At 41.2% G+C, this 27,125-nt stretch overlaps 1 protein-coding gene across 3 annotated transcripts in view; it reads left to right on the forward strand.

Annotated features, from left to right (window-relative positions):
* Window positions 1-1,168: 1,168 nt before the first annotated feature.
* The window catches only part of EPG5 (ectopic P-granules 5 autophagy tethering factor), a 49,295-nt gene continuing 23,338 nt past the window's right edge, over window positions 1,169-27,125 (forward strand). Inside the window, exons 1-23 of one of the 3 annotated variants that reach the window (XM_038170554.2) lie at window positions 1,169-1,277; window positions 2,118-3,056; window positions 4,508-4,751; window positions 5,564-5,700; window positions 6,080-6,187; window positions 6,861-6,934; window positions 9,179-9,287; window positions 9,798-9,912; window positions 10,359-10,509; window positions 11,426-11,581; window positions 11,932-12,089; window positions 15,924-16,078; window positions 16,600-16,740; window positions 16,935-17,099; window positions 18,329-18,451; window positions 18,831-19,090; window positions 20,835-20,975; window positions 21,543-21,687; window positions 22,483-22,680; window positions 23,203-23,313; window positions 24,161-24,280; window positions 25,860-26,026; window positions 26,226-26,453. In XM_038170554.2, coding sequence (XP_038026482.2) covers window positions 1,218-1,277; window positions 2,118-3,056; window positions 4,508-4,751; window positions 5,564-5,700; window positions 6,080-6,187; window positions 6,861-6,934; window positions 9,179-9,287; window positions 9,798-9,912; window positions 10,359-10,509; window positions 11,426-11,581; window positions 11,932-12,089; window positions 15,924-16,078; window positions 16,600-16,740; window positions 16,935-17,099; window positions 18,329-18,451; window positions 18,831-19,090; window positions 20,835-20,975; window positions 21,543-21,687; window positions 22,483-22,680; window positions 23,203-23,313; window positions 24,161-24,280; window positions 25,860-26,026; window positions 26,226-26,453 — 4,205 coding nt within the window. In that variant the 5' untranslated portion in view covers window positions 1,169-1,217. Of the gene's footprint in view, window positions 1,278-2,117; window positions 3,057-4,507; window positions 4,752-5,563; window positions 5,701-6,079; window positions 6,190-6,860; window positions 6,935-9,178; window positions 9,288-9,797; window positions 9,913-10,358; window positions 10,510-11,425; window positions 11,582-11,931; window positions 12,090-15,923; window positions 16,079-16,599; window positions 16,741-16,934; window positions 17,100-18,328; window positions 18,452-18,830; window positions 19,091-20,834; window positions 20,976-21,542; window positions 21,688-22,482; window positions 22,681-23,202; window positions 23,314-24,160; window positions 24,281-25,859; window positions 26,027-26,225; window positions 26,454-27,125 lie in introns of those variants that run through there. The other 2 variants (XM_027446357.3, XM_038170555.2) reach the window with 2 other exon arrangements.

Below are 27,125 nucleotides of genomic sequence, written 5' to 3' on the forward strand. Positions count from 1 at the left end.
AAATAACAGATTCTGCACCTGGCACACGGCAATGCAGGATGCACATACAGACTGGGGGATGAGAGGCTGGAGAGCAGCCATGGGGAAAGGGATCTGGGGGTTCTGGCTGATGGCAAATTGAACACGAGCCAGCAGCGTGCCCTGGCAGCCAGGAGGGCCAGCCTGGGGTGCGTCAGGCATGGCATGGTTAGTTGTCTGAGGGAAGGGATTGTGTGGTCCTGTGTGGAGCCAGGAGCTGCACCAGATGATCATTGTGGGTCCCTTCCAACTTGGGATATTCTGCAATTGTATGAAATAGAGCACTAAGCCACTAGCATTTATTACGACCTTTATTTCTTGTCATATGTCTCAGGTGGCAAGGGACCTTAAAGACCACCCAGTTCCACCCCCCTGCCATGGACAGGGGTGCCACCCACTGGAAGAGGTGTCCCAAACCCCATCCAGTCTGTCCCTGGGCACCTTCAGGGCTGGGGCACCCGATGTTTCTCTGGGCAGCCCGTACCAGCGCCTCACCACCCTCTGAGGGAAGGAATTCCTCCTAACCTCTAATCTAAATCTTCCCTCTTTTAGTTTAAGGCTGTTCCTGCTTGTCCTATTTCTCCTGCTCCGTCACATAACCGGCAGTGCACTTTTTGGGTGAGCAACACCCTCATTATCGCCCGGACAGCTGTGAAATTATCGATAGCTAAAGGAGGCTGTAGTGAGGTGGGGGTTGGTCTGTCCTCCCGAGCGCCTGGTGACAGGACGAGAGGGAACGGGCTAAAGTTGCACCAGGGGAGGTTTAGGTTGGATATTAGGAAGAATTTCTTTACTGAAAGGGTTGTGAGGCACTGGAACAGGCTGCCCAGGGAGGTGGTGGAGTCACCATCCCTGGAGGTCTTTAAAAGACGTTCAGATGTAGAGCTCAGTGATAGGGTTTAGTGGGGGACTGGTTAGTGTTAGGTCAGAGGTTGGACTGGGTGATCTTGGAGGTCTCTTCCAACCTAGACCATTCTGTACTCTTCTGTAATTACCAAACGGGAATTGTTTTGGGAAAAACACCCAACTGGAGTGGGGGGGGAAGGAGGAGGGGGAGCGAAGCGGCGCGCCTCGCCCCCTTTCTGTCCCTCTGCGCCTCCCGTAGCCGCGGCGCTGTCGATTGGCCGGCAGCGGGCGGGGGCGGGGCAGCGGCAGGGGGCTCCTCTTCCGGCTGCGGCCGGGCGGGCAGAGGGGGGGCCATGGCGGAGGCCGTGAGGGGGCCGCGCCGGGCCCGGGCCCGGACCCGGACCCGGGACAAGGTAAGGGACGGGGGGGGCGGGAGGGGGGTGTCACCATCCCTGGAAGTCTTTAAAAGACGTTTAGATGTAGAGCTCAGGGATATGGTTTAGTGGGGACTGTTAGCGTTAGGTTAGAGGTTGGACTCGATGATCTTGAGGTCTCTTCCAACCTAGAAATTCTGTGAGTCTGGGATTCCTGACCTCTGCTGTGCTTTGGGAAGGAGGCTGCAAGTTTATACTTCAGACCAGGTTTGGGGGAACTCCCTACCCCTAGGTGGATAACTGGTTTACAATTCTCACGTCACTTCTAAGTTGTTCTGCGCCTCTGCTGTGACACCTGTTTTCAGTAGGTATTTCCATAATGGCCCAGATTCCTTGTTGATTTTTAGATATAATTAGAGGATGCATTCTAGACCTTTCTTTGTTCTACCTTTTGAAAATAATTTTCAGTTTGTTAAGATACTTTTATAAAACTTGAGATGAATCCTAAAATAATTTCTTGCAGTGTGGTAAAATCTAGTGAGTCTTTTTCAAGAGGTTAGGCAGGGTCCTGTTACCTGGGTTATTTATACATCAGTGAAACACTGCCCTGGGACATCTGTAGCTTTTAATGTAGAAATATTGAGATGTTTGATCAAGAAGTGACCGAGACAGTGGGCATTGGTGCACAGTGCTTAAAGGGCACTTAAAGACAAGGGATCTGTTTAACGCATTTCTTTTTACCTTTAATACCATGAAAATCAACCTGGTAAGAGGGGTTTTTGTCAGTGATGTTGGCAGATGCTGTTTTTAGTGGTGGTGGGATTCAGGTTGCCAGGAGGAGATGTTTTCTTGTTAACGACACTATGAATTTGTTTCTAGGAGAAAAAGAAGAAAAGTAGCGAGGAATCCCGGACACAAGAGTCTGATGATGTCTTCCTCCCTCCCGTCACAGAAGTGTCTTCTCAAGCCAGTAAAGTACAAGTGGAACAACCCGGAGAATTCACAGAAATTCAGCTCAGTGATGATGTAGAGGATGGAAAACCTGCAACTGATGCACGTGACGTTCCCCATAGTAATGTAACTTCAGCAGACCAAGGGTCTTCGGCAGCGACCCTAGAGCCTTCAACAGATGGAGAGGAGAGCAAAGCTGACGCCTCACATAAAGAACGTGGAGGGGATGTTGAGAAAAGTGAAGAAAACAAGCTGGACAAGCCTCCCAGTCCCGTGGAGGTGGCTGCTGGTGAATCAGGACACTCTGACGTAGCAGGCAGTACCTCTCATCCCAGCGCAGCCTGTTCTCAGGCAGTAGTGGGCATTGCACGGGACAGAGGAGCTGAAAACGCGCAGGATGTTAAAAATCCTCTTGTGCGTTTCTCAGAGAAGCTTCCTCTCAGTACCTCACAGCTCCGTGACAAACCCAAGGCGCCTGTGCAGCGTTCGGGGCTGAAGTCACTGTACCCAGACCTGTCGGCTGAGCTCTCCTACGAGAGGCCAACAGTCATGGCTGTTAAACCCCTGCTGCACAACGAGAGGCTCTATCCTGAGCTCCCGACTGAGCCCGAGCTGGTGCCGTTCACCAGGGAGCAGCTGAAGATCTTTGAGCCGTGTTCATGGCTGGAGAATGTTGACTCCTACGCGGAGGAATTTGAAAGCGTTGCTCATCAGGACAGGCACGAGTTCTACGAGCTGCTCCTGAACTACATGCGCTGCAGGAAGCAGCTGCTGCTGGCTGAGGCGGAGCTGCAGGCTATGACGACAGACTGCCAAAATGCAAAGGGGAGATTGTGGACCTTTAAAGAAGAACAGAAAACTGTGCAGGTGCTGTCACTGAAGCTGCTTTTGGAGCAGAACTATTTGGATGTGATTCTGGATGCTGATTTTACTCACTGTTAAGTTTCCTGTATTTAGGATGCTCCGTTCACATCCGTAGATGGTTGCCTTTGCTTTTCTTTATCTCCACTGGCCCCCAGTTTCAGATCCTGTTGACCCTTAAGTCAGATGATTTAAACTCTGGCAAGTGCATGGCAGTGGGATTCGTTTTAGTGACCTCTTTTGGAGTCAGGCTTATCTGTAGTCAGTCAGTGCCTGTGCCCAGCCAGTTCTGCCCACAGGACTGTGTGAGGTTGGTGCTGCAGTCCTTAGAGGAGATGCAGGAGCTGTGTGGCAGAGTAGGGCTGGCTGGGGGGCTACAGAAGGACTGTAGTGATGGTGTCCCCTCTGGCCTGTTGCCTGTAGTGACACTTCTTGTTTACATCAGTCCTGGTGGCTTCCTGCTGTCAGGTGACAGACGCAGAGGAGCTTGAGTCATGCTCACAGGTGACCCTGCTACTGGAAGCACAGTTCCTCAGAGTTTAATGCTGAGAGACATCCGCTGTGCAGATCGGAGCCTTTTCCTTTTTACTGGGGAGTAAAAGTGTAATGGGCCTGTGTCACTGAGCCTCTGGGCTCTGTTTTGTGTTGATAACTTTCCTTGAAAGCAATTTTGGCTTCACTCAAGTCACTATTTGTTATCGTGCAGCTGACTAAGCTTGCTGCCTCCTGGTTCAGAATAATCGTTACCTTACTACTAATTAAAAAATTTTATTCTAATAACTACTAATTTAAAAATTTTATTCTAATAATTTTGAAAATACAGGGCCAAGCTTCCAAAGTGCATGGTCTGAAGCATGTGTTCTGGTGACGTGAAGGAATGATGGCCTGTTATGTATTGTGGCTTTCTCGTGCTGAAGAGTGAGAGAGAGGCCAGGGGAGGATTGTTCTCACTGTTTAACTCCAGTTTGGGGAAAAAGAGTACAGTTCACTTCAGAAATTTTAAATGTATTATAGGGAATTGCTATCAACAGTGAGTTCTGAGAGCTTAGAAAAATATTTAGCTTGTTCCAGTCTATATCTTAGGTTTAAAATAATAAATCCAAATATTTACAGAAATCTATGAAGCGAGAAGCAGGTGTACTCAGTGGGAGCAGAGACAGCTGATTTTGCTCACATCTTTCAGTGATACAGGCAAGCCACCACCTCTAAACTTCAGTTATTGAGGGTTTATGAGAGTCGTGTTTTTCAGAAGTCAGAGATGTGCATTTTCAGTATTCAGCAGCTCTGAAAAGCAAGTAGAATGCTCCCAAGTGTTTGTACACCTGTAAAGTGGTCCCCGGTATGAAAGCTGTGAAATCTGTTGAGGGGAGGGTTATGTTAGGGTTACTTTCTGTAAGCAACACTTGACCAAGCAAAATGAGAAAACCACTGACATAAAATACTTGGTCGCTTTACAGGGTGTCTGTGCAGATCAGTGCAAAGTGACAGGTCACCATCGCTACCAGACCGTGGAGCTGAATGAAGGTGTGTTGGGGGAGCTGAAGAAGCTGTTTGAAGCCAAAGCAGAGCACGTGCACCAGACGCTGGCACTACACTCATACACTTCGGTGTTATCTCGGTTGCAAGTGGAGTCTTACGTGTACAGGTTGCTGAACAGCTCCTCCCTGCTGAGGTCGGTGGCTCTTCAGCAGCAAGAGCAAGGTGGGTGAATGCTGCCTGTGTTGTTCAGGGTGCCCAGCACCTTGTTCACCTGGAGTTCTGGAGTCTTGTGGTGGGAATTATACACCAGAGTGTTTCTCCTCTGATCCTAAAACCTGTTGGTTTTACGGAGGGATCAGTGAAACACTTTTCTTGCAGAAAACCTTCAGTTTTCCTACATACTGGAAAGCTGAAGTTGAATGCAGGTGTCCTGTCTTCTGTCTAGGCTGTATGCTGCCACAGACTGCTGTAGGGGAACACCAGGTGGGATGGGATACCTGCAGTCCAAGCTCTTGTCTAAGAGGCCAAATAATACAGTCCCTTTGCAAAACTGATGATGCACAAGTTTGAAAACAGAGGGATATACCTCCTGCTTTACTTTTTGGAAGGCCATTTGAAATCTCACAGCTCTATTAGAAATCTTTCTGGCTTTCAGGCTAAGCACGTTACTTAATCGGGTGTCTACCAGTATCTTTTAGCTAAAGTATCCCTCCCTCAGGTATTTCTCCTCCCTTTGTCCCTTGCCCCCAGATAGTTTATATGTGTAGTAAATATTGCCTCTTACAAAGTTTATGTTGAGGGAGGGCCTTTTATGAGAGCAACCATAGGAATTCTTGCAATTAGCATCCAATACTTAATTATAAGGTTAGATGAAATATGCTGCATAGGTGTTCTTGTTTGTCAGTTTTGGCAAATGGCTGTTTTGAAATAACTTGTTATCTACAAAGTTTTCTGTACAGCCCCAAAACAACGACTTATGATCCTCTTCTGAAAGCTGCTCCTCAAAGCTCCTTAATTCTTTTCTTAATTTGCAGTTTCAAAGCACTCTGAAAATCTTTCTTCAGACTTGGGCCACTTGAAAGAATGTATCAGCGTTCTCTTCAGTTTCACTCGCAGGCTTATCGAAGATCCTCAGTTTCAGAGTGACCTTCTCATGTGGCTGCAGAGGCTGGTGAGGGAGTGAGCATGATAGAGCTGTTTGATCCAACATGCGGGATGAATTCAGAGAGGACTTTTTAAATGTGTATAGAGTGTTAATGCTTCTATTTTGGAAGTTAAATTATTCTCATTAGCAGTTTTGAGAAACTTCTGTTCTTGCTGACTTCTAAATGAATTGTTTCTTAATAAACTTGTAATTAATTTTGTTGGTTTGCACTGTGGCTCAGAGCCAAGCAAGCAGGCTTTTAAAAACTGTTCTCCTCTAACTTGCTCTGAAAACTGAGGCTTGCTGGAAAGTGTGGGAAGAGAAATGAAAAAGTGATATTATTCTATGTAGCAAGGATATAAGCAAACACTGAGATTATTTACGAGTCCAATATACTTCCCTTTAGGTGTCAGTTCTGCAAAGAATTGGCTGTCCAGGTGACCAGCTCTTCCTCTTCAACCACATCCTTCGATGCCCAGCTGGGATCGGTGAATGGGCTGTTCCATTCATTCAGGTGTGAATGTTTATTTCTTTATTGTGGGAAGGTTGGAGGGGGTTGATGGGTGAGATTGGAAGTGCCTCTGTGTGTGATGTGGGAGGGATGAGGAAGAACATATTTTTACAACCTGCCCATTGCAATGGGTCTGGGCTGTGTTTCCCTGGGAAGTTAATTAGCTGGGAAATTGCAAGGGCATAGAAAAGGTTTCATTTTGTATAGACCAGAGGGAGCCTAGATATCCATAGGTGTCAGGGCCTTGTTTCAAAAAAGGTGTCCCCTCCAAGAGGGGAAGATGTAGGAAATCTAGCTCTAGGAAAAGACTGCAGTTAAGCTAATAGGGTAAGGCGAGCCATCAAACAAAAGGGTGACTGGAGGTAGCATTGTAACTCCCCCTGTGCTTAGCTTCCCACTGATGTGCAAATGTATCTGAGAACTGAAGAAAAGTTGTCTTTTTATGTGCCTTTTTAATGTTTGTTTCCTTTAATTTTTTATACCGTTACTCTATAGTACCTCATACTGTGCCATAGCAACACTTCCTCCAGGGTATCAGAACTGTCTTTTCCACTCATTTTTTGGTCAGACTAAAAACTATCCATAAATGTGAAACCCAGAATATGAATTTTTCTGGTAAAACTGATTTGCCTTTTGTTTTACTTGGATTGATTTTTACTTCTGCATTTCATTCCAGATCAAAGTCTTGGATAACCCATCAGGTGTCTTTCATTTCATGCAATCTCTTGCCTTGCTTATGTCTCCTGTCAAGTAAGTATGGAAATATAATTTTATAAATATAATCTGATGATTTAGTAGTAGAAAACATGATGTAAAATCTCGTGCAACCCTGAAAGCACATTGCAGGCAAAGTCATAAAAGCAGGCACAAATATGAGATTCGTGGTTAAAGTCAAACTTTTTTTTTATTTATTCACCTTGAAATACTGCCTTGGCAGCACGTTCTCTGACTGCACGTGGTATGATAAAGCTTTCTTTTAACTGTCAAATAGCTTGTGATGGCCGACTTCTTTTTTTAGTGAATTCTGAAATAGTTCTTGCTGTGGATGATGGCCTGATCAGAATGCTGCCTCTGCAACATATGGGCTTGAAGAAAGGGTTTACTAAATTGGTGTAGATGCTGATTGTATTTCTTAATTTATTTTTCGTGCTTTTTTATCTAGAAGGAGTACATGATGCTAGGAGATGCTAGCTAATGAAATTAATCGTTAGGGAAAACTCCTGTTATGTACTTCAGATAAAATGCATATCTTGCCCTGGCCCATCAGACTTTAGTGTTGAAAAATCAAACTACTGGTATCTTGACAGTCCGACCCTGTATTAACTGAGACTTTGATTAGTGTAGACTGTTGTTTCTAACGGTTTTGTTTTACATTTCATCTCTAGAGGTGCTTGGGGAAACAAATGTGTCCTAAGGGTATGTGTATTGTTGGTGGGGTAAGATTTTGCTTTGAATGAGGACTGATTCAAGGTGTACAGGGTGGCTCTCTCAAGTGTTTATTATGCAGGAATGCACAGACTTCGGTGGCTGTACTTACTATTAAAGATCTGATGCTTCTGTTACAGCTGCTGTGTGTCAGGAACCAGTTTTACTTCTAATCCATATTTAGAATTGGATTAGTATTGTGAAATTCCGAATTGTGAAACTGTTATCTTAAAACTTGTATTTCATTTCTAGTATGTTTGCATTATCAGTGTGGTTTTGGACAGATTAGGAGGGTGATGTGGTGACAGATTTTGTTGCATTGTGTTCAGAGTTCTGTCTGTACATAATTCCTTTTAAAAGTAAGTTATAAGTTAAATTTTTAACATCTGTATAGCCCTTCTGCCTGTTCATTTAACTTGCTGGTATATATCTGAACAGCTGAAGATATTGATGGTACAGAGTCTGAAAACTAGTATCCCAGCCTTACGATGGTCTAATACATAGAATTGGAGCTGGCTTGAAGTGAGCCAACTCTTTCCTGGAAGTTCTTTAGATGTGGTAGCTCAGTGTACCTAAGCCCAGTCCTCCTAATGTTGGCATGGCATCCAGCTATGCAGCTATGGCAGTTCTGTAGTGCAGCTAGCCTGTGCTTGTCCTGCTAGTCATTGACTCACCATGTGATAGCTTTAAATAGTTGTACCTCTTCTGAAAAATCATATCCTTTTATTTGATTTCAGGGGTTTTTCTTGCATGAGGATAAGTTTTATTTCTTTCATATTAAAATATGCTTTTTATACAGGGCTGACAGCCATTTATAGTTCTCAGAATATTGCAGACTGAGTCTTGTAAGGCATTAGGTTATTTGACTTACTTGTCCTTGAATCTGTTTCGAATATTTTTCTCTGGTATCGGTTAATCTTGGTAGATAGCCAGGTGTCACACAGAAGTGTCACACAAAGTGTCACAAATACTTGCTTACATGCCCCCTGGTGTGGGGAGGAAAAAATAAAATGTGAAAGTACAAAAACATGTGGGTAGAGATAAAGACAGTTTAATAGGTAAAGCAAAAGCTGTGTACACAAACAAAACAAAATAAGGAATTCATTTGATGCTTCCCATCAGCAGGACGATGTTCAGCCATTTGCAGGACAGCCGGGCTCATCATACAAAAGGCTTACTTGGGAAGACAAACATCATCACTATGAATGTGTCTGCTTCCCTCTCCCTCAGCTTTTATTGCTGGCCCTGAGGCATGCGATATCCCTTTGGTCAGTCTGGGTGACCTGTGCTAGCTGTGTCTGCTCCCAGCTTCTTGTGTAACCCCAGCTTCCTTGCTGGCAGGGGAAGCAGAAAAGGCTTTGACACTGCAAGCACTGCACTGACTAAAGCATCTGTGTGGTATCAACACTTGTTTCAACACAAATCCAAAGCACAGCACCATACAGCCTGCTGTGAAGGACACTAGCTCCATGCCAGCCAAAACCAGTATGATCTCTTAACTGAAATACGATGAAATTCTAAGTTTTTCATCTTTCAAATTTTTGCAAATTGATTTTTTCTTTAAATCAGAAATAGGGTGGAGTTCATGTGCCACATGAAACCAGCTGAAAGGAAAAGCTCCTCTTCCTCTGGGAAAGAATCTGGAAACTGGACACTAGTAGACGAAGGAGGAGAAGAGGTATAGTGAATGATGTTGTTTTCTTTTTGTGCTTTTGTTCAGGCTTATTGTATTGATGTTGTAAAATGGAATAAGGAAAACTAACTGCTGTTCAGATTAAAAGCATCATTTGAACCTTCAATCTATTTTACTCGCCTTTTATCTCTGTGATATAAATATAGATAATGGAATTTCCAGAAATTAGTAATGAGAAAATGAATTTAAGGGTGCTATTGCATGCAGAAAGCATGGAAATAGTGCATTTGAGCAGTTGTCCAACACAGCTTCTGCAGTGAAGCTCTAGTGTAGCATTGTCTAGCTCTTTTTTTCTAGCTGGCAAGTGCTGTTGTGTAGGGGCACACAGACAGGAATTTAGGAGCTTCTATATGTGGAAGGGAGAGTTCATTTGTACTTCCTTTGTTTTGCAAAGCAAACTGGAATTAGCAAAGTAGTGAAGCTGTTCTATCATGTGTTTTATTGGTAAAATTAGTATTTTTGTTAGTAAAACTGACTGTTTGAATTCTTCTATAGGATGAGGATCCTGAAACAAGTTGGATTCTGCTTTTGGAAGATGACTTGATTGCCCTATTGTCACAATTCCCATTTCATGAACTGTTTCAGCAGTTTCTTGGGTTTAAGTCTGCAGGTAATCAGCCACTATAGTGTTTCTCTTTGTTTTCCTTTTTTTTAATGGTATTAATGACCACAAAGTCACAGAATGTTACTGCATTACGAGAGTTTTGAAGTGAACTTATATAGAACCTGTACAACAGCTCACAGACTAAATAAATACAGTTGGAAGTATATGTTATTTACATGGGATAATTTAAAAGATGATAGCAATACTAGTGTGTAACTATTCTATTAAGTCCATGGACAAGTACATGAAGATAACTGCTCGCTGGAGATCTTATAACGTGCTCAGATGATTTGTACTTTGATACTTAACAGTTAATCATTCATCTCATAAAGAAAATACAAATTCACTATCTAGCTGTCTAACAATGAAAGTACGTAATTACTTAAAAATTACTTAAGTATCCAGAATTCATGCATATTTTTGAGACTTACTTTTATCTGTCTTTGTCTTAGGTACTTATTTTCCTGAAAAAACAACTCCCCAGGAGATGATGAAGATTTTTGCTTTTGCAAACTCCTTAGTGGAACTTCTGTCTGTGGGGTTAGAAACATTTAATAGAGCACGGTACCGACAGTTTGTGAAGCGAATTGGTCAGCTAATAAAGTAAGAGAATATCTTCTCTGCGATATAGTTGAATCACTTTCATGCGCTCTGGTTTAATTTTTAGAGCTCCTTAATGCATAAGTAAATAAACCCAAAACATTTTTTGAGTAGCTTTTGTTGTGAGAATTGGTCAGTTTAGCATTAGCTGATGGGTGAATCTGAAATCCCAGAGTCCTTGACCCCAAAGCTGCCTGTGAGGTGAAGAGCTGCAGAGGCTAAATGCTGTAGCTACAGAAGAGCCAGGTGAGCTGAGGAACACTGTGCTGACTTCACTCAGGGTTGTGTGTGGGGTCACAGAAATTCAGCAATGTCTCTAATTGCTCCATTTATAACTGGTGTTACTGCCTTCTTTCTGTTGTAATGTAGAACTGTTTTTTTTTTTTTTTTTTTTATAATTAGCTCCTTAAAAAATCCTTGTTGCACTAAGCAAATGTAATTGGAAGCTAGAAGTTGCTCTTTGTTTCTAAGTCTTTCAGTCTCTTTACTTGGCTTATGTAAGTGTGTTGTTGAGAGGGATGCAGCTGAATCAAAACCAAAATCGGTTTTCCTTTGTGCTAGTAGAGTGAGAACTTAATAAAATTTTTCCTCTGTGGGCTTTTAGTGTATTGCCATTTAATAAAGTAGGATTGCATTAGGGCTTGGAAGTTCACATACAAATTAGTTTGATATGACAGAATATTATGTATTTTTTGCTTGCAAAACCAAGGACAGGTAAGAATTTTAGCCTAACCCTGTCTGAAGTGTGGAAGGAAAAGTACATGCTATTTATATGGCAGTTTCTGGAAACCAAGGGTTAAACCAAGGATTAAATATGTCTCTTGGAACTAGACCAGAGTGTAGCTGCAGAAGTCTGTGTTTCTATCTGGTGATGACATACTTAATGATCCCTCTGCAACTTTGTTGTTCTGTTGTGCAGGATGACACTCTGTCATGTGAGTGACCACTGGGCGCAGTACGTTAGTGGCAATAAACAGTATGGATCAATAGCACATCCGTACTCCGTGGAGAAATTGCAACTGGAGTTCGATGAGCTGTTCTTCAGAGCTGTTCTACATGTTCTGAAGGCAAAAAGGTAGGCTGTCCAATGTGATCGATACTGACTTCATCTTGGAGTGAGATATTTGAAACTAGGAATTGCATTAGCTTTAAGGACTTCATGGTTTCAACAAGACTGCAGTATGCAGGATTTTTCAGCACACTGGTAGTGTCAAGATGGGGAGGAGCTGCACTTGAATTCTAGCAGCTGACAGAAGCTCTGGGGAATCGTTCAGTTCAGAAATAGGTTAGCTCAAAAATAGAAGTACTAAAACAAATCCTCACGTTCCTAATTCTGTTGTACAGCAGATATGTGGGTGTATGGTTCCTTTTAAGATATTGGGATTTATCAGGGTGAGACTCTTTGCCTCTCTTCAAACCTAACAGGCTGGGAGTCTGGCTTTTCATGTCTGAGATGCCTTACGGAACATTGTCCAGCAACATGCTTTGGAAGCTCTTCTTTGTCATGCATTGTGCAGAGAGTGAACACCTGGAAAAGCTCTGCTCTTCTCTACAACCTGCTGACTGCAAACAGAGGCTCAAAGGTAGAACTCCTTCATTCAGAACCAATTTTAATAGATTCAGCAACAGGTGCATCGGCAACATGTTTAATTCTTTGCAGATTCTGCTGTTAAATACACCCTTGGTAGCATGACAGGTCCATAGGCCTCAGAATTACCTTGGGTAGTTCATGGGCTTGCAGCAAGTGTCTGACCGAATGCTAATTTTAGTGGGGATTAGCATATCTACTGTCCTTTTAGCTCTCTGTTTGTCAGTGCTACTGGCTGCTTCAGAGTTTCAGGAGTGCCATGTAGTAACAGTCAGGATGGCCTTCAACAGAGACTTAAATCCTGAAAAACAGAGTTAGGAATCATACATTTTTTTTTTTTTTATGAGCTGTTGACTGTACTTGAGTCTTCAGCTGTTGATACCTGTATAAATACCCCCATCCTCCTTCTTTTGCTAAACTTGGTAGTTCTGGCATTAGTAACTTAGGTTGCTAGATATCTACTTATCTTCACAGTTGCAGATGTTGCCTTTATTTTGTGTCCCTTTTGATGCTTCTCTTGTCCTGTATGCCACCATTTATTTCTGTTTTCCCTTTATTTCTGGCCTGTGTTGATATCTGCAGCTATTGTAGTGGTTTCACATGTAGCAGAGTTACTTAAAAGCCAGTTTGAATGCCACCTTCCCTTTGTTGTCGTCTTTGTGGAAAACTTACTCAGGGACTTGATTGACAGGGAGTCAGGTAAACAAAGCAGTAATTCCTTACTTCACAGCCTCTGTTCTCTTGAGGTTTGCTCTCGCTTCCTGTCAGTTTTACTCTTCAGCTAGATAATGGGCCAGATAGCTATCACTACATCAACCAAGCCTTTTGATGGAGAAGTAGAAGAAAAGGGTGATCTTCAAGTTACTGAGCGTCTGAACTCTGTTTAAAACTCAGCTAACGTTTAGGGCAGTGCAGTCAGAGTGGGAGAGTGATACCAAGACTCTAACTATGTATATTTTATTAAGTGCTGATCTGTTTTCGCTAGCTTGGAGCTAATCAGTAACAGTAATGCTGTTTCAGTGAGGACAGTCTTGTTTCTGCAAAGATTTTTTTTACCGCATCTCAAACAAATAGAATATAATATGATGTGGTAGATTGCAGCTCTGACACAAACAACCATTTTTTTTTTTTTATCGAGCATTGTTCTGCTTCTAGCTAACATTTTGTGTTAAAGTCCCTGGTATGCTGATGCAGGATATCTTTATTCTCTTCATTCTTCTCAGTGGTTTATGTCAGCACTCTGGTATTTTTTCACAAATGTCTAGACAGGCAATATCAAAAGTTTTTAGTGAAATCCATCTAATCCTCTGAAATAGTTTGTTTTGCTTGACATTTACCAGTATAGTGCTGGCTTTATTTCCTGTATTCCATACCCTAATACATGAAGACCATGGAATTAACATTCTCAGCAGTGTGCCCTGGCAGCCAGGAGGGCCAACCGTGTCCTGGGGTGCATCAAGCACGGCATCGCTAGTAGGTCGAGGGAGGTGATTGTCCTGCTCTACTCTGCGCTGGTGCGGCCTCACCTCGAGTACTGTGTGCAGTTCTGGGCACCACAGTATAAAAAGGACATGAAACTGTTGGAGAGTGTCCAGAGGAGGGCTACGAAGATGGTGAAAGGCCTGGAGGGGAAGACGTACGAGGAACGGCTGAGGGCACTGGGCCTGTTCAGCCTGGAGGAGAGGAGGCTGAGGGGAGACCTCATCACAGTCTACAACTTCCTCGTAAGGGGGTGTCGAGAGGCAGGAGACCTTTTCTCCATTAACACCAGCGACAGGACCCGCGGGAACGGGGTTAAGCTCAGGCAGGGGAAATTTAGGTTTGACATCAGGAGGAAGTTCTTCACAGAGAGGGTGGTTGCACACTGGAACAGGCTCCCCAGGGAAGTGGTCACTGCACCGAGCCTGTCTGAATTTAAGAAGAGATTGGACTGTGCACTTAGTCACATGGTCTGAACTTTTGGGTAGACCTGTGCGGTGTCAAGAGTTGGACTTGATGATCCTTAAGGGTCCCTTCCAACTCAGGATATTCTATGATTCTTGGAAGAGTGCTCCTTTATTGATACTGATGGAGATGTTGCTCCACTGAGATGAGATGGAGTCTCTCTTCCCTTGTTCACTGTCTGCGTTCCCCAGTCCCAAGATAGGGCTTGGTGGGAGTTTGAGGTTGGCATGGGGGAACTGTGGTGTGGAGCACAGGTACAGTGCAGGGGAGGATGTGGCTAAAGCAGGAAGCTGGGAGGCTGCTGAGATGAGTCTTGCTGCACAGAAGGTCTAGGGTATGTGTGCTCAGCAGCTGGCTCCAGCCCTCTCCCTTCCTTTTACGGTCTTTGACTTTACCGGATCCTTTCTCTCTTCTCTCCTGTCTCCCTTCTTAGCTGATCTATGCCTAATGAAACACACAAATTGTGGTGCAAGCGTGGTAAGGTTTGCAGTTACTGGTTCGTTTGTTGCTTGCCCATTCTATCCCTTCCTTAATCTGTGCCTCATTCTGCTGGGCCTTTTGGTGTAATAATGACCTGCTCATCTTCTGTCCTTAAGCATTACCTTAAAAACAAACAAAAAATAGCTAAACATAAAAACAAAACAACAACAACAAAAATGCTGCTAAGGGCAATGGGTAGTGTTTGGTAAGGGACATAAATGGATGGGATATGTCTGTTGCATTTGTCAATTTTACTTAAATTGCATGATCCTCCAGCACATCATTCATGAGATGCACAGGCTGTACAAGTCTGCTCTCAGGTTGAAGTCCATTTGAAGATTCTTGAAAGCACTTAACGTAGAATCTAAGCCTAGTGGAAGTGTTTAATCACAAGCGTGCTAACTGCATGCTTCTGCTGATTAAGTAGTTGAGTACCACCAGTGCTTGTTCAGTCTCCTCAACTGGTGTGAGAAGATCACTGTAAACCATTTCTGCTCATATGTGAAGCTTCAGGGGAAGTAGGCCATTATCAAAACCCTTTTACAGCTCAAGGGCAGCTTTTAATGCATACTTTGCTTTTCCATTTTTTTGGAAGAAATTAAAAATATGTTATTTTTCAAGTCCTGTTAGGTTTTCTTTGTGCTCTTCGCTTCCTGTTGTCTTCTGCCACAAGAGATGGAATGTTTGTTTGGCTACTTGTCATTCCTGTGTTTAAAGAAGTGACCTCCTTGCGCTTCTGTGCTACTTCAGTTCCCTGTTTTCAGATTTTTCCAAGCTAGTGTATTCAATAATTCTGTTCTATTGTTTGAGAAACTTAAATTAAGCTTTCCTTGTAACTCTTGTACATATTTTAGACCCAGAGCTAGATGCTTTTGCTGTTTCTATCTGTAACCAGCATAGAATAATCTCCCTAGTTTAACTGCTGCTTTAAATCACATTATTTGGAATGATCAGTGTCTTGATCAAAATCTCTCTGCTGTCCTTGTGTAGGCTTAATTTTAATTTTTTATTGACTGATTGAGGATGGAATTTAATGGACTTTAATCTGTAGAATTAATTGCTGCAACCTATAATGGAAGTTGAAATTCTGATAACGTTTTTAAAAAAACAGAGATTCAGGTAGTTCTTCCTGTGGGTGATCAGCACCATGTAGTTAAAAATAAAATATTCCAGCTGTTCTTGAAGTAGGCGTAGCTTTCATTTTGATTTACTAGTGTATTTACTGAATTGCTTGGGCTCACTGCATATTACGATGTTTCTTGCACCTGTTTTTTTTAAGTCAGCTGGTACAAGAACCTCTGAAGAGGGTATGCTTTATTACTCATTCCTTCTCCATTTTTGAATTTGTATAATTGTATAAATTCTGATTATGTATGTCAGATAACACACTGTGTGACCTTTCCAGAGCCACAGCACCTTGAAAATTTTGAAAAGTATCTCCAGTCAATGAACTGCTCAGAAGAAATTTGTCTACTTACCACATTTGCTCAGATGGCACAAGCCAAACGGGCTGATGTTGATGAGGATTTTATCAAAATCATTGTTCTGGAGATCTATGAGGTGAGAAATCTTACTGGTCCATTCAGGAGACGGATGAACAAGCTCTCGTCTTCTCTAACAGACAGAAGTGTGAAACATTTATGGCTCCTGTAGTTTGTTCAACTGCAAAATGAAGAGAGCTGTTTCTGAGGTTTATAATTTATTACTGAATTAAAATGTCCTAAAGTGCTTCCTTCTGTGGAGGAAGAACAGTAGTCTTGAGACCAAGCTGGAATGAAATAAATGAAAAAAAAACACAGTGTGTTCTTTTTTCTCAAGTTTAACTTGTAGCTCTGAAATTTCTTGTGTGGTGTGTTGCTGTTTTTTTATTGTTGTTGTTTATATGTTTAGTTTTAGTCTTCATTTTTGCCACTGTGATGTAGTAATTTGATGAGCTTTTAGTACAATCAGTTTTAATGTGGCATTTATCAACCTTGTCCAAAATCATGAAGAGCAGTTTGGTTCTGTATTTTCAAAAACAGGTTTTATTGCAGTGTCAGTATCAACCATAATGAGTAGCTTCTCTCTGCTCGTCTTCTCAGGTGTCATATGTTAGTCTTTCCACAAGGGAGACATTTTCAAAAGTTGGCCGTGAACTCCTGGGAGCAATTGCCAGCATCCATACACAGATTATTTCTGTACTGCTGGATAGAGTTAAACAGACTATTGAGAAAGTTGGAATGGTAAGTTCTTACCTCTGTCCTTTAAAGCAGACACCCAGTTAAAACTAGGTAGAGATCATACAGACCAGGTACACAGTATGAATGGATCGAGTTAAAAACCTTACTGTTTTTTGACTATATCACTGCATAAGGGTATAGGGCTGATTGTTGTTCCATAGTAAGTACTGAGTATACTTTTTTCTCTCTTCTCAAAGGTTTCCTTGTATCTGTTTAAAGAACTGCCCTTGTACCTGTGGAAGCCTTCTTCATCTGAAATAGCACTGATTCGAGACTGGTTACTAAATTACAGTCTAACAACGGTGGAGAATAAACTTGCCTGCATTATCTTGGAAGGTCTAAACTGGGGATTTGGTGAGCAGGTACGTATTAATCAGGAGGCCTGAGCCTGGACAGTTTTTCAGAGGAGAAAGGTATTGCTCAACCTGGGGCTATTAACTGAACTTGAAAAATAATTATATGCTATTGATACGACTACTGTATCTTTGAAGGCATGGGATGGGAAATTCACAATAACTTCCTAGCCTTCTGCCGGTATTCTGTAGTACTGTAGCTGAAACTAAAAGCTTTAAGCAGGAGTTCCTTCTCTCCTAAATGAGAAGGAAGTAGCTGACAAAACAGCTGACTGGGCATTTTTTGTAAGTCACTTGAGTTAAGATACCTCTGACTGCAGAAATAAAGGAATCATCCAAGTGGTGTGTATGAGAGCATCCAGGTACGTTTTTTCCACAATGCACAAAAACCTCCGTGATTGAAGTAAAGAGCTTTCAAAGCCCTCAGCGTTACTTAGATGACCAAAAAACATTCTATGGAAAGGTTACTCCAGGAGCTTCATCTGTTTGGCATTCAATCCAGTCTGAATATGTTTTTCTGTTTGTTTTGTTTTTGAGAGAGAACCAGAAATAAAGTTGGGAAAAATCCTTTTGCCTGTGCTCAGTGATACATTTTAGTATTGTAATCTGTGCATGTGATCATACTGAACTCTTCTCCTTGCTGTATTGATGCTTGGAAATGAGGTTTGCCTTACTTTTTCTCCCCATTTCTTGACGACACATGAAAACAAAGGAATGGTAGAGAAAATTTAATTATCAGGTCTTTGCTTTGCAGTAACAGTCATGTCAGAGGTGGGGAAAATAATTCTTTAGAGTGGCAGTTGATAAGAGGAATTACTATGTTTTGATACAATTTGTAGTAGGTTCTGGTTATTCCATTTTATTAAAGGCAAATTTTCCAGTGCTTGTACCATATAACTTAAATTTATGTATCTATGTATCTTTGGATTAATTACTGTAAATCCTGTGATGCACATAATCTAATGATTATGATCACTTCTGGAAGTAATGCAGCTGTTTTGCTTTGTATTGCCCAATATTGTTATCTTTGAGTGTTGGGCCAAAATTCTTCTTACCGGTAAAGGTTTTGACCAAGCCTTGCAATACTTATTCTTCTGGCCATGTAAACTAAGGGTTATTTTTAATGCAAATTAATCATATGGTTGCAAAGACCTTTTAAATGAAGCAAAGTTTTTTTTTTTTTTTTTTTTTTTTTCTTTTAAATGAAGTTTTGCTGTGATTCTTGATTCTGTTTTTAGCAGGATACTCTTCATCTGGATCCAGCTGTCCATTCTGAAGTTGCATTGATGGTTCTGGAAGCATACCTGAAATATCTCTCCCAGAAACCATATGCTGGGCTGCTTTCTGAAAGCATAAAACAGGTATTTCTTCTTCAGATTTACAGGGAATAACGTACTCCTAGTGATATATAGGAAGAACTGCATCTGGAGACTTCTTTACTTTCTTCCTTTTAAGACCTATGCTGTCTTAGTACTAGAATGTTAAAATATCCTAGCTCTCAATATTTTTCCACCTACAGTGCTCTCTGAAAATGCTATTTTCTGTGGAATGTTTGTATGAGAAATAAAAGTTTCAAATTGGTCCTCTTGTAGGTTGATATTGTCATTGCTATCCATGTTGTTATGGTACTGTGATAGAAGAAGTCACTCATCCAAGCTAACCCAAGTCCTATGCTAATGCTGTTCATGCTGTAGCATAGCTTTGCTTCCTCTCATTCCTGTTCCTTCTGCTTTCTTGCAGGTCTCCTACTTAGCCAGCATTGTTCGTTATGGAGAAACACCAGAGACTTCTTTTAACCAGTGGGCATGGGGCTTGATTTTGCGGTTGAAGCTTCACAGAAATGACCGTGGCATGCAGCATGGCTGGCCTGCAGTGCCTGTGTCTGACAGTATGCTTGACATGACAGAGTCAGTCACGCTTCACCCCCTCCTGAAGGCTGTTAAAGCTGGCATCCCCATCGGCTGTTACTTGGCACTGGCCATGACCATGCTAGGTCATAGGTAAGCGTGCTTTGTGTTTGCTTTGGGAGGAACAGCCCAGTAACTGGTGAGCTGAGGGCTACTAACATCTTATGTGAGCTTGAAGGTGATAAATGACTTCTGATGCAAGGAACTGAGCGGTCTTCAGGGACGTGCATTTTTGAACAGTATACCAATTATTTTATTCCGCTAGTACTAACTTTGACCTCTCCACATCGGGGTGAAAATAGCGATTAGAAATAGTAGCGAAACTGAGGCAGTATTTCTGTCCATTTCAGTCGTATGAACTTTTAACCACACTTACTGAAAGGGTTGTTTAGTTGGTAACTTTTTAGTAGAGCTGCAGCAGAACATTCAGAAAATAGTGAGGAGGAAACCACTTCTGTTGATAATAATAAATTAAGAGCTATATAACCTTTCTACAGAACCTCCTAGCCCTGACTGTGTTCCAACACAGTTGTTTCCAATGCTTTCAGTTGCTTTGTAAGTAATGCTCATGTGTATAATCAAGTGTGCGTATAATCAAGTGTAATATTAAGATTATATTATAAATAATATTAAGTGATTAAGATACAAAATCAGGGATAGATTGGATTCATAATCTTTCCCAGGGCTGTACTTTTTGAATCTGTGATCAATTTTTAAATATCTCTGGCTCTTCATCAAAATCCTGAATAACTTGTTTTCTGCATTGAATGTTGTGTTAACTTGTCTCAGAAGACTGTCTTGGATTTCTTCTTCCTCAAGCCATTGCTTGATGCTATTGTTATGCCATAGATGCATACAAACTTACTAATAGTACTAGATCAGTTTGAGACTAATATGAGGGTAATCTGGTTTGAGGGTGGAAGCTTTTACATGATTGAACACAGATAGAAAACCAAGGAACCTCTTTGCTTTTGATATTTTTTTTCCAAGTGCTCTGTATGGCCTCTTGAAGAACTATTGCACATCTCCTATCTAAACAATAGTGTTGATATTTACTGCACAAAAGTGCAGAATTAAAGGTCTGTAATAAATACTAGTGACTTAATGCTATATTTCATAGAATCACAGAATATCCCAAGCTGGAATAGAATCACAGGATTCGTCTGATCCAGTCCTGCATCCAGGTCATTTATGAATATATTAAGGACAAGTGGCCCTAAAATGAAGCCCTTGGGAAGCCTACGTTTTTGTGACTGCGCAGTAGACATAAAATTAACATTTTTCATTTTGTTCTAATGTAAAACACTTTTCCACTGTCTCTACTTGATGCAGAGCAATGTGCCATATCAGCTGCCTGTACAAGAATAGGATTCATCTCATCTAATCATAACTGTCCAAGTATAAACTATAAGGTGAAGTCTAAGCTTCATCAGTAGCTAGTGCAGAAAAATGTCCAGAGGATCATTCATCCTAAGGACATGTCAAAGGCAGATAACACGAAGCTGGGAAACTGATTGACAAGGTTAGGCAAGCACCCCGAGTTCTAAATTGATTGAAACGTGGTGAAGGCACCCATCTTCAGCAATCAATTTTGGTTTTTGAAAGAGAGGATGTAAATCCCCCAAAAGACTGGGAAGATTTAAAAAAAATAAATCTTCCAGCTGTTGATTTACACCTGCAGCTGAAGAAAAAAACTCTGTATTTAGGTCTTTAGGATTTCAAAGATTGTGTAAGTATATCAATGTCTTTACACCTCAGTTCACAAAAAAAGCCAACATCCCATGTCCCTTCTTACAAATAGTCTATGTGCTCTTCCTTATTTCTTTTGTTTTGACAGCATTGAGAAGTTCTGTGCTGAAGGGATCCCTCTTTTGGGTGTACTCGTCCAGTCTAGATATCTGAGAACAGTAGTCCATGTACTGGATAAAATTTTACCTGTATTTTACTCTTGTCAATATTATCTCCTGAAGAATGAACAGTAAGTTTTGTATGTTCCTAATATCTTTATTGCTAAAGAAAGCGAAAGCTAAGATTAACAGTTAAAATGTATCATGTCTTATTTTGGGTTTCGTGTTTAGTGAGAGTGTGACACGTGATGGGGAAGTGTGTGTGATTTCCGAGAAACATTGCCCTTTCCAAAAAGCTGGGTAGCCAGTGCAAGCTACTGTTTTCTGTTTGGAAACTCAAGGTATATTGCTCTGCAGTTTGGCCATGCTTCAAGGCTTGTTATGCAGCGCTACCTACTGGTCAGTTCTCAGATTTTCAGATTGCCTTACAGTTTCAAATACCTGTAGTCCAGATAAGCTGCCCTGAATTACGGTCTACCTTGAACTCTTCATAATGAACTCTTCATAATATTCCTATGATATGTTTAAAGTGGAGCAAGTAACTCTGCAACATCATTGTGAAGCAAGATTTGTGCGTGTGTGTCAGCTAGTGCTGTTGTGCTTCATGCTAAAGTTTTAAATTCTCTAGAAGCAGCTTTTTTATGTTTAAGCTGTAAAATAAAGTTTTAAAATAATTGAATTTAATTTGATATCTCTAGGTTTTTATCACATGTTCAACTCTTCCTTCACCTGGATAGCGGAGTCCCTCAAGGCATGACCCAGCAGGTTACCCACAAGGTAACACAGCACTTGACAGGAGTGAGCTATGGAGAAAATGTTAAGCTGCTCAGTAGTATGATACAGGTAAGAAGATAATGTTTAAAGAAAAAAGCAGGGGGATGCTTAAAAATATATATATTTTTTTGACTGAGTTTGTGCTTAAAGTTAGAAAAAATACTTGATTGTGGCAGTTCTGCATCCATAGAGTGTTCTGCACTAAGCTTGAAAAGTTGGATTTGGTTTCCTGAAATACTTTGGCTTAAACTTGCTTAAGAATGGCAATGCATGTTACACTGGAAATATCAACTGTGCCTTCGACTTCTGGAAAGACAGATTTTCTGGTAACAAAACTGTCTGAAAAGGGAACATAATACACAGCACTACTGTCTCACCTGTGTTAGGTGAGGAATGGAACAGATTTACTAGATGCTTTGAAGCTTTGCTTTTGTCCATTAACGTAAAGCTACGGTATGAAAAAATGTTCCTGTGTTAGAAAATTGAAGTATTCTTTACAAGGGTTCAAGAACCAATGCCCACTGCCATCAGAGAAGGGTATGGACTAAAGAGATACGTATCTACTGTAGGAACAGCAGGCAAGGCCTCACACGTAGGTGTTATTTATACCTGCAGTTTGCAGGGGGTCCTGTTTTCATGTCTGTTTCTGCTGATTGTGCGAGATGTGCAGATCTTCAGTCTGCAGAATCTCTTTTGGAGATTGGAGATGATAAACCTGTTTTTACATAGGTATAGAGAGCATTGCTCTGTATTATTTTAAGCATAGGCCCACAGCCTCATGCAAGTTAAACAGTTCTTCATAAAATTCTTATGCTGTAATTCAAGCTGAAAGCATTTGAACGATTCTACCCTTTAATTTGGCAGACTCACATTTTCCTAAGCAGCCAGCCAAATGGTGTGGGGCCGGCTGCAGTACTGGAGTTCTGGGTTCAGGTCCTCACCAGCCAGCAGCTGTGGCACAGGGACAGGGCAACGCTCTTCCTGCTCGATCACCTCTGTAAAGCTGCTTTTCAGTACAGTCAGGAAGACTGTGTACAAAAGCTGCTTTACCAACAACACAAGGTAAATGGTTTCTTGTGTTTGTGTTGCTATTGAGTAAAAGTCAGTTCTTGAGTTACTTATTCTCATTTTGATGTGAATTAGTTTTCCTGAAAGGTACCAACAACAATTGTGATAATGTATGATGTGGTTATGCTATCTGGTTTGGTTCCAAGTAGTTCAGGATTAGCGGAATAAATTATATTTTAATAATAATTAAATCTACTTGAAACTCAAATTTCATGCAGAATAATTCTATAACAGTATCTTAGTTTGTGGTCTTTGCATTTCATATGTTCAATAGTATACTGAGAACAACAATAGAGCATCATCTCTTGGAAAATAGTCACTAAAAAAACCAACCTTTTCACTGATGAGAAATAAGGCACAAGCAAGGGATTCAGTGCTGGTTGGCTGAGCTAATGTTGGGAAGTAGTCATATGAGGTAGAAAGGAACCTGGATAAAAGCAGCATGATGTCTCTAGTTTGTAAATCATCTCTTAGGCTTCCTACAAAATAATAATAAACAGTTTTGTTTCCTTGCAGAATGCTTTAGGTTATCATTGTGACAAAGGTCTGCTGTCTTCGCTTGTAAGCTGGATTGTGGCAGGCAATGTGACACCATCCTTTGTTGAGGGAAATGCCAACTCCTCTCAGGTAAGTGGTATCATAGAATCATAGAATGGGTTGGGTTCGAAGGAACCTTCGAATGATCATTTAATTCCAACCCCTGCCATGGGCAGGGACACCTCCCACTAGATCAGGTTGCTCAAATCCCTGGCCTTGAACACGTCAAGGGATGGGGCATCCACAGCTTCCATGGGCAGCAGGTGTCTTTTTCCTGCTTTCACAAGTTGTTGCAGACTTTCTGTTGCTCGCTCTTTTTCCTTATCCCCCTTTCTGTGGGCAGTCTTGTGATAAAATCCTAATTTAGCATAAGAGAATGCTGCAGATTTATTACACTAAAGAGAGCATGAAGAATTTTCCAGAGATGAAGTTTCTGATCTGCCCAAGAATTCATACAATAGAATTTATTTAATAAGAATCTTCAGTTGTTCTCAATTACGTGTTTTCTCTCAATAAATTTAAGACTGACTCTTCTCCTAGATCAGTCAATTTCTGATTAGTATTTTGATTTCTTTCTGCTTAAGAAAGGTCCTCACTGAAGCAAAAAGAAAAATAAAAAACCTGGAGTACCCCAGCTGGAAATGTAGTGCAGGTGGGAGAGAGGAGATCCTGTTTTATGGTATCCCTCTGAAACTCTCAGGCGAATTCTATCAGTGGTCCCTGGTTTTGCCTTCCTTTCTCAAAATAATACAATATACAAAAAGGATGTGTGAATGTAGGTAAAGAAAGTGTTTTTCTTGCATTGATGTGACAATACTCTTTCATGTTTGTAATGAAAATCTGGAAAAGACATACACTTAAGAAAACAGCAAGCTTTCTGATCCTGCACATACAATTTTGTTATCAATATTTCCATTATTATTACTGTGTTGTACAGGTCTGGTTTTCATGGATGGTGTTAAATATGGAATCAATATTTGAAGAAGATTCGCAGCTTCGCAGAGTTGTGGAGGGGGAATTAGTTATTAATGATTTAACTCCTGATCAAGCTTTAAAGGTGAGCAAACTGTTCATCCTCTTAGAGGGTTAGTGTAGAAAAGTGTTCTTTTGTATTGCATAGCTTTTATCTCCTCTGCTTTTTCTTACCAAGCCAAAGGCATAACTAATGCTTTATCTGCTTGGCTCTCCTGGAGAAAATGTATGTCAAATGCTTCCCTTCACATTTTGAGTTGAATACTCAAAGATTACTATTTAATCTGTTCTTAATACATAATTATTTACAGAAAGTTTCATTCAGTAACTAGGTTTTTTACATGATTTCCTAGATCAGCTGAATGCCTTCCAATCTTTGGTGGATTTATTCTGTGCCACTGCAATGAGTAGTGCAGATACTCTTAATCTGCAGGCAGGGAAACATCTCTATGTCAAAGATCATTTTTCAGATGATCTGAATTTTGAAAAAACGTCTGGTCTTTAGAGTTTTACACTTATTTGTTGCCCTATCGATTCTCTGAAGTATTTTTCAAAACTGACAGAAAAGTTTGTTATTAACTTGCAAAGTCAGGTGTTCTTTAAGCCAGAGTGCAGTGTTTTGCGGTTTGCCCAAATTCAGTCAGAAATTCTGAATGAAACAAGTCGAGAACAAGCTGTCTTGTCTAGAAGTTTAAATTCTGGACTGTCCTTCATCTCAACTGTTAGTGTGTTGTGTTTTTTTTGAAGAAGTTAGTCTAGAAGTCCTAAGGAAGTGGATTTGCTTGGCTACAGCCAGACTGGTATGTGTCTTGGTTACTTGGAGACAAGTGTGGAGAACATTTGTCCTTGGGCTTATGTGTCTCAATTTCCCTGGTAAGCAGTGAGATGGTGTGTGGGGACTGGGCAGAAAAGCGTGCTGAGGGTTTCTGAGGTCTAGCGTGGGGGATGAGGTAGTGCCAGGATCTTTACTGAGGCCTGGGATCTCAGAAGAGTTCCCCTGATACAGGCACAGTCCATGAGGATTTGGTCTATGAGTTTCCTGTGATTTAGTTTATGGAGTTAGCATTCTGTGTTCTGCTTTTGTACATTGCGCAACCTTTATTCTGTTTTTGCAGGAAAAAAAACAAAACAAAACTTTTCCTTCTGTATACTTTCTTCACATCAGTTCTACGTTGTTTTGGATGTTTGGCAGGGCTGTGTAGAACATGGTATGGAAAATTGCTAAAATCAGTAGCATGATGTAGGGCTCTACTTCCTCATGTAGCTTATGACTTATTTTTAGTGTTTGGAACATGCCATGTACTTCACTGCTGCTGCCTTGTTCTCTTAACACCACCTTCTGGAAGCATAAAGCATATACTTCTGTGAGGAGGAACTGTAACACCAACAGGCTTATGTTGGGTTTGCATCACAGTAATACCTCTGTTTGTGTTATTTTTTTGGTAAGTGTCAGAGGTGTAGTACTGCTCTCTAATAGCTGTCCAACATAACTGTTAGTTGGGCAGGTTTCCTCTAAGACCTTGAACAAATACATGAATGTATCTGAAGTTTTCTGCCTTGGAACTGCTGAATTTTCCTGCTGTGCTGATCTGTTGGGTTAGGATGTGACAGCCTGTTGCAGGAAACTGCAGTAGGGCATCCAACTGAAAATACTGTTTTTGCAGAAAGCCCAGATCCAGCTGAAGCTGCCCATTGTACCTTCCCTTCAGAGGCTAATGATTTACCGCTGGGCTCACCAGGCCCTTGCTACACCTGCTGATCACCCTCTTATGCCACTAATCTGGCAGAAATTCTTTCTGCTTTACCTTCACCGACCAGGACCACAATATGGGTGAGTCTGATCATAAAGCCTTCAGGTAAAATAGCAAGCACTAATATGCTTGCACTGTAAACATGTCTAAGTGCTTCATACTAAGAGCTCATCTGAAAGCAGTAGGTATTCGTAACTTTTCCAGAGTCAGTTCATTTGCAGACATTCTGATCTGACACTTGCAACAAGACTTTGTTTTTGCTATTTTGTTCTTTTTTAGATTACCTGTAGATGGCTGTATTGGAAGACGATTTTTCCAGAGTGCAGCTCATATTAACTTACTAAATGAAATGAAGCAGCGCTTAATAGAGGTAGCAGACTTCCACCATGCTGCCAGTAAGGCTCTTAAAGTGGAGAGTCCTGCAGAAGGCAGTGAAAGATCACTGGAGAAGGCAAGCTGCTCATCAGATTACCTGACTTCACCGGAATTGCATAAGGAGCTTGTCAGGTAAAGAACTCCTGCCCAGTTCAGTCTTATTCATGACAACACCTGAGCTACTAGACTGCTGTGCTACCAGTCTTAGCCATGGGAGATGTGAAGGGATGGGACTCTTGGCTGATATAGATGTACCTTAGCACTTGTTATATACCTAGTCATGGTCATGTCTGTTCCTCTGATGCAAGTTGTTTTGTTTAAGGAGGTTGACTTTACTACTAAAAATTAAACGTTGTTGAATTGTCGCCCTCCGAAGAGGGGAGATGTATATTTTTTTAATTAGTGGCATTCCCATGCCGTTAAAATACTTATATAGACACATTCATAGTCTTGTTCATATAAGTACATATATGTACACTGAGAAAGTTTAATGGCCACCTGGACAGAAGGGAAAATACTACTTGAATTCATCAGGGTTGACTCTTGGAACTGAACTAGTTCCATTTTCTCATCGGTGGATTGATACAGAAAACAGTATTAAACATAACAAGCAAACTCCTCCAGTGCAAAGATTTGATGACATTCTAGTTCTCCCCTGGTTTCAATCAAGAAAATTTGGATTCTGTGGTTTAAAAAAAAAAAAAAAAAGATAGCCTTTGGTAGAATGATGCCAGTGAATAAAGAAGTATGTTAAGAGGAAGTATGATAGTAGAGGAAGAAATGGGAATAAACTAGGTGTGAATT

The sequence above is a fragment of the Anas platyrhynchos genome, chromosome Z (genome assembly GCF_047663525.1).
Source record: "Anas platyrhynchos isolate ZD024472 breed Pekin duck chromosome Z, IASCAAS_PekinDuck_T2T, whole genome shotgun sequence".
Taxonomy (NCBI): domain Eukaryota; kingdom Metazoa; phylum Chordata; class Aves; order Anseriformes; family Anatidae; genus Anas; species Anas platyrhynchos.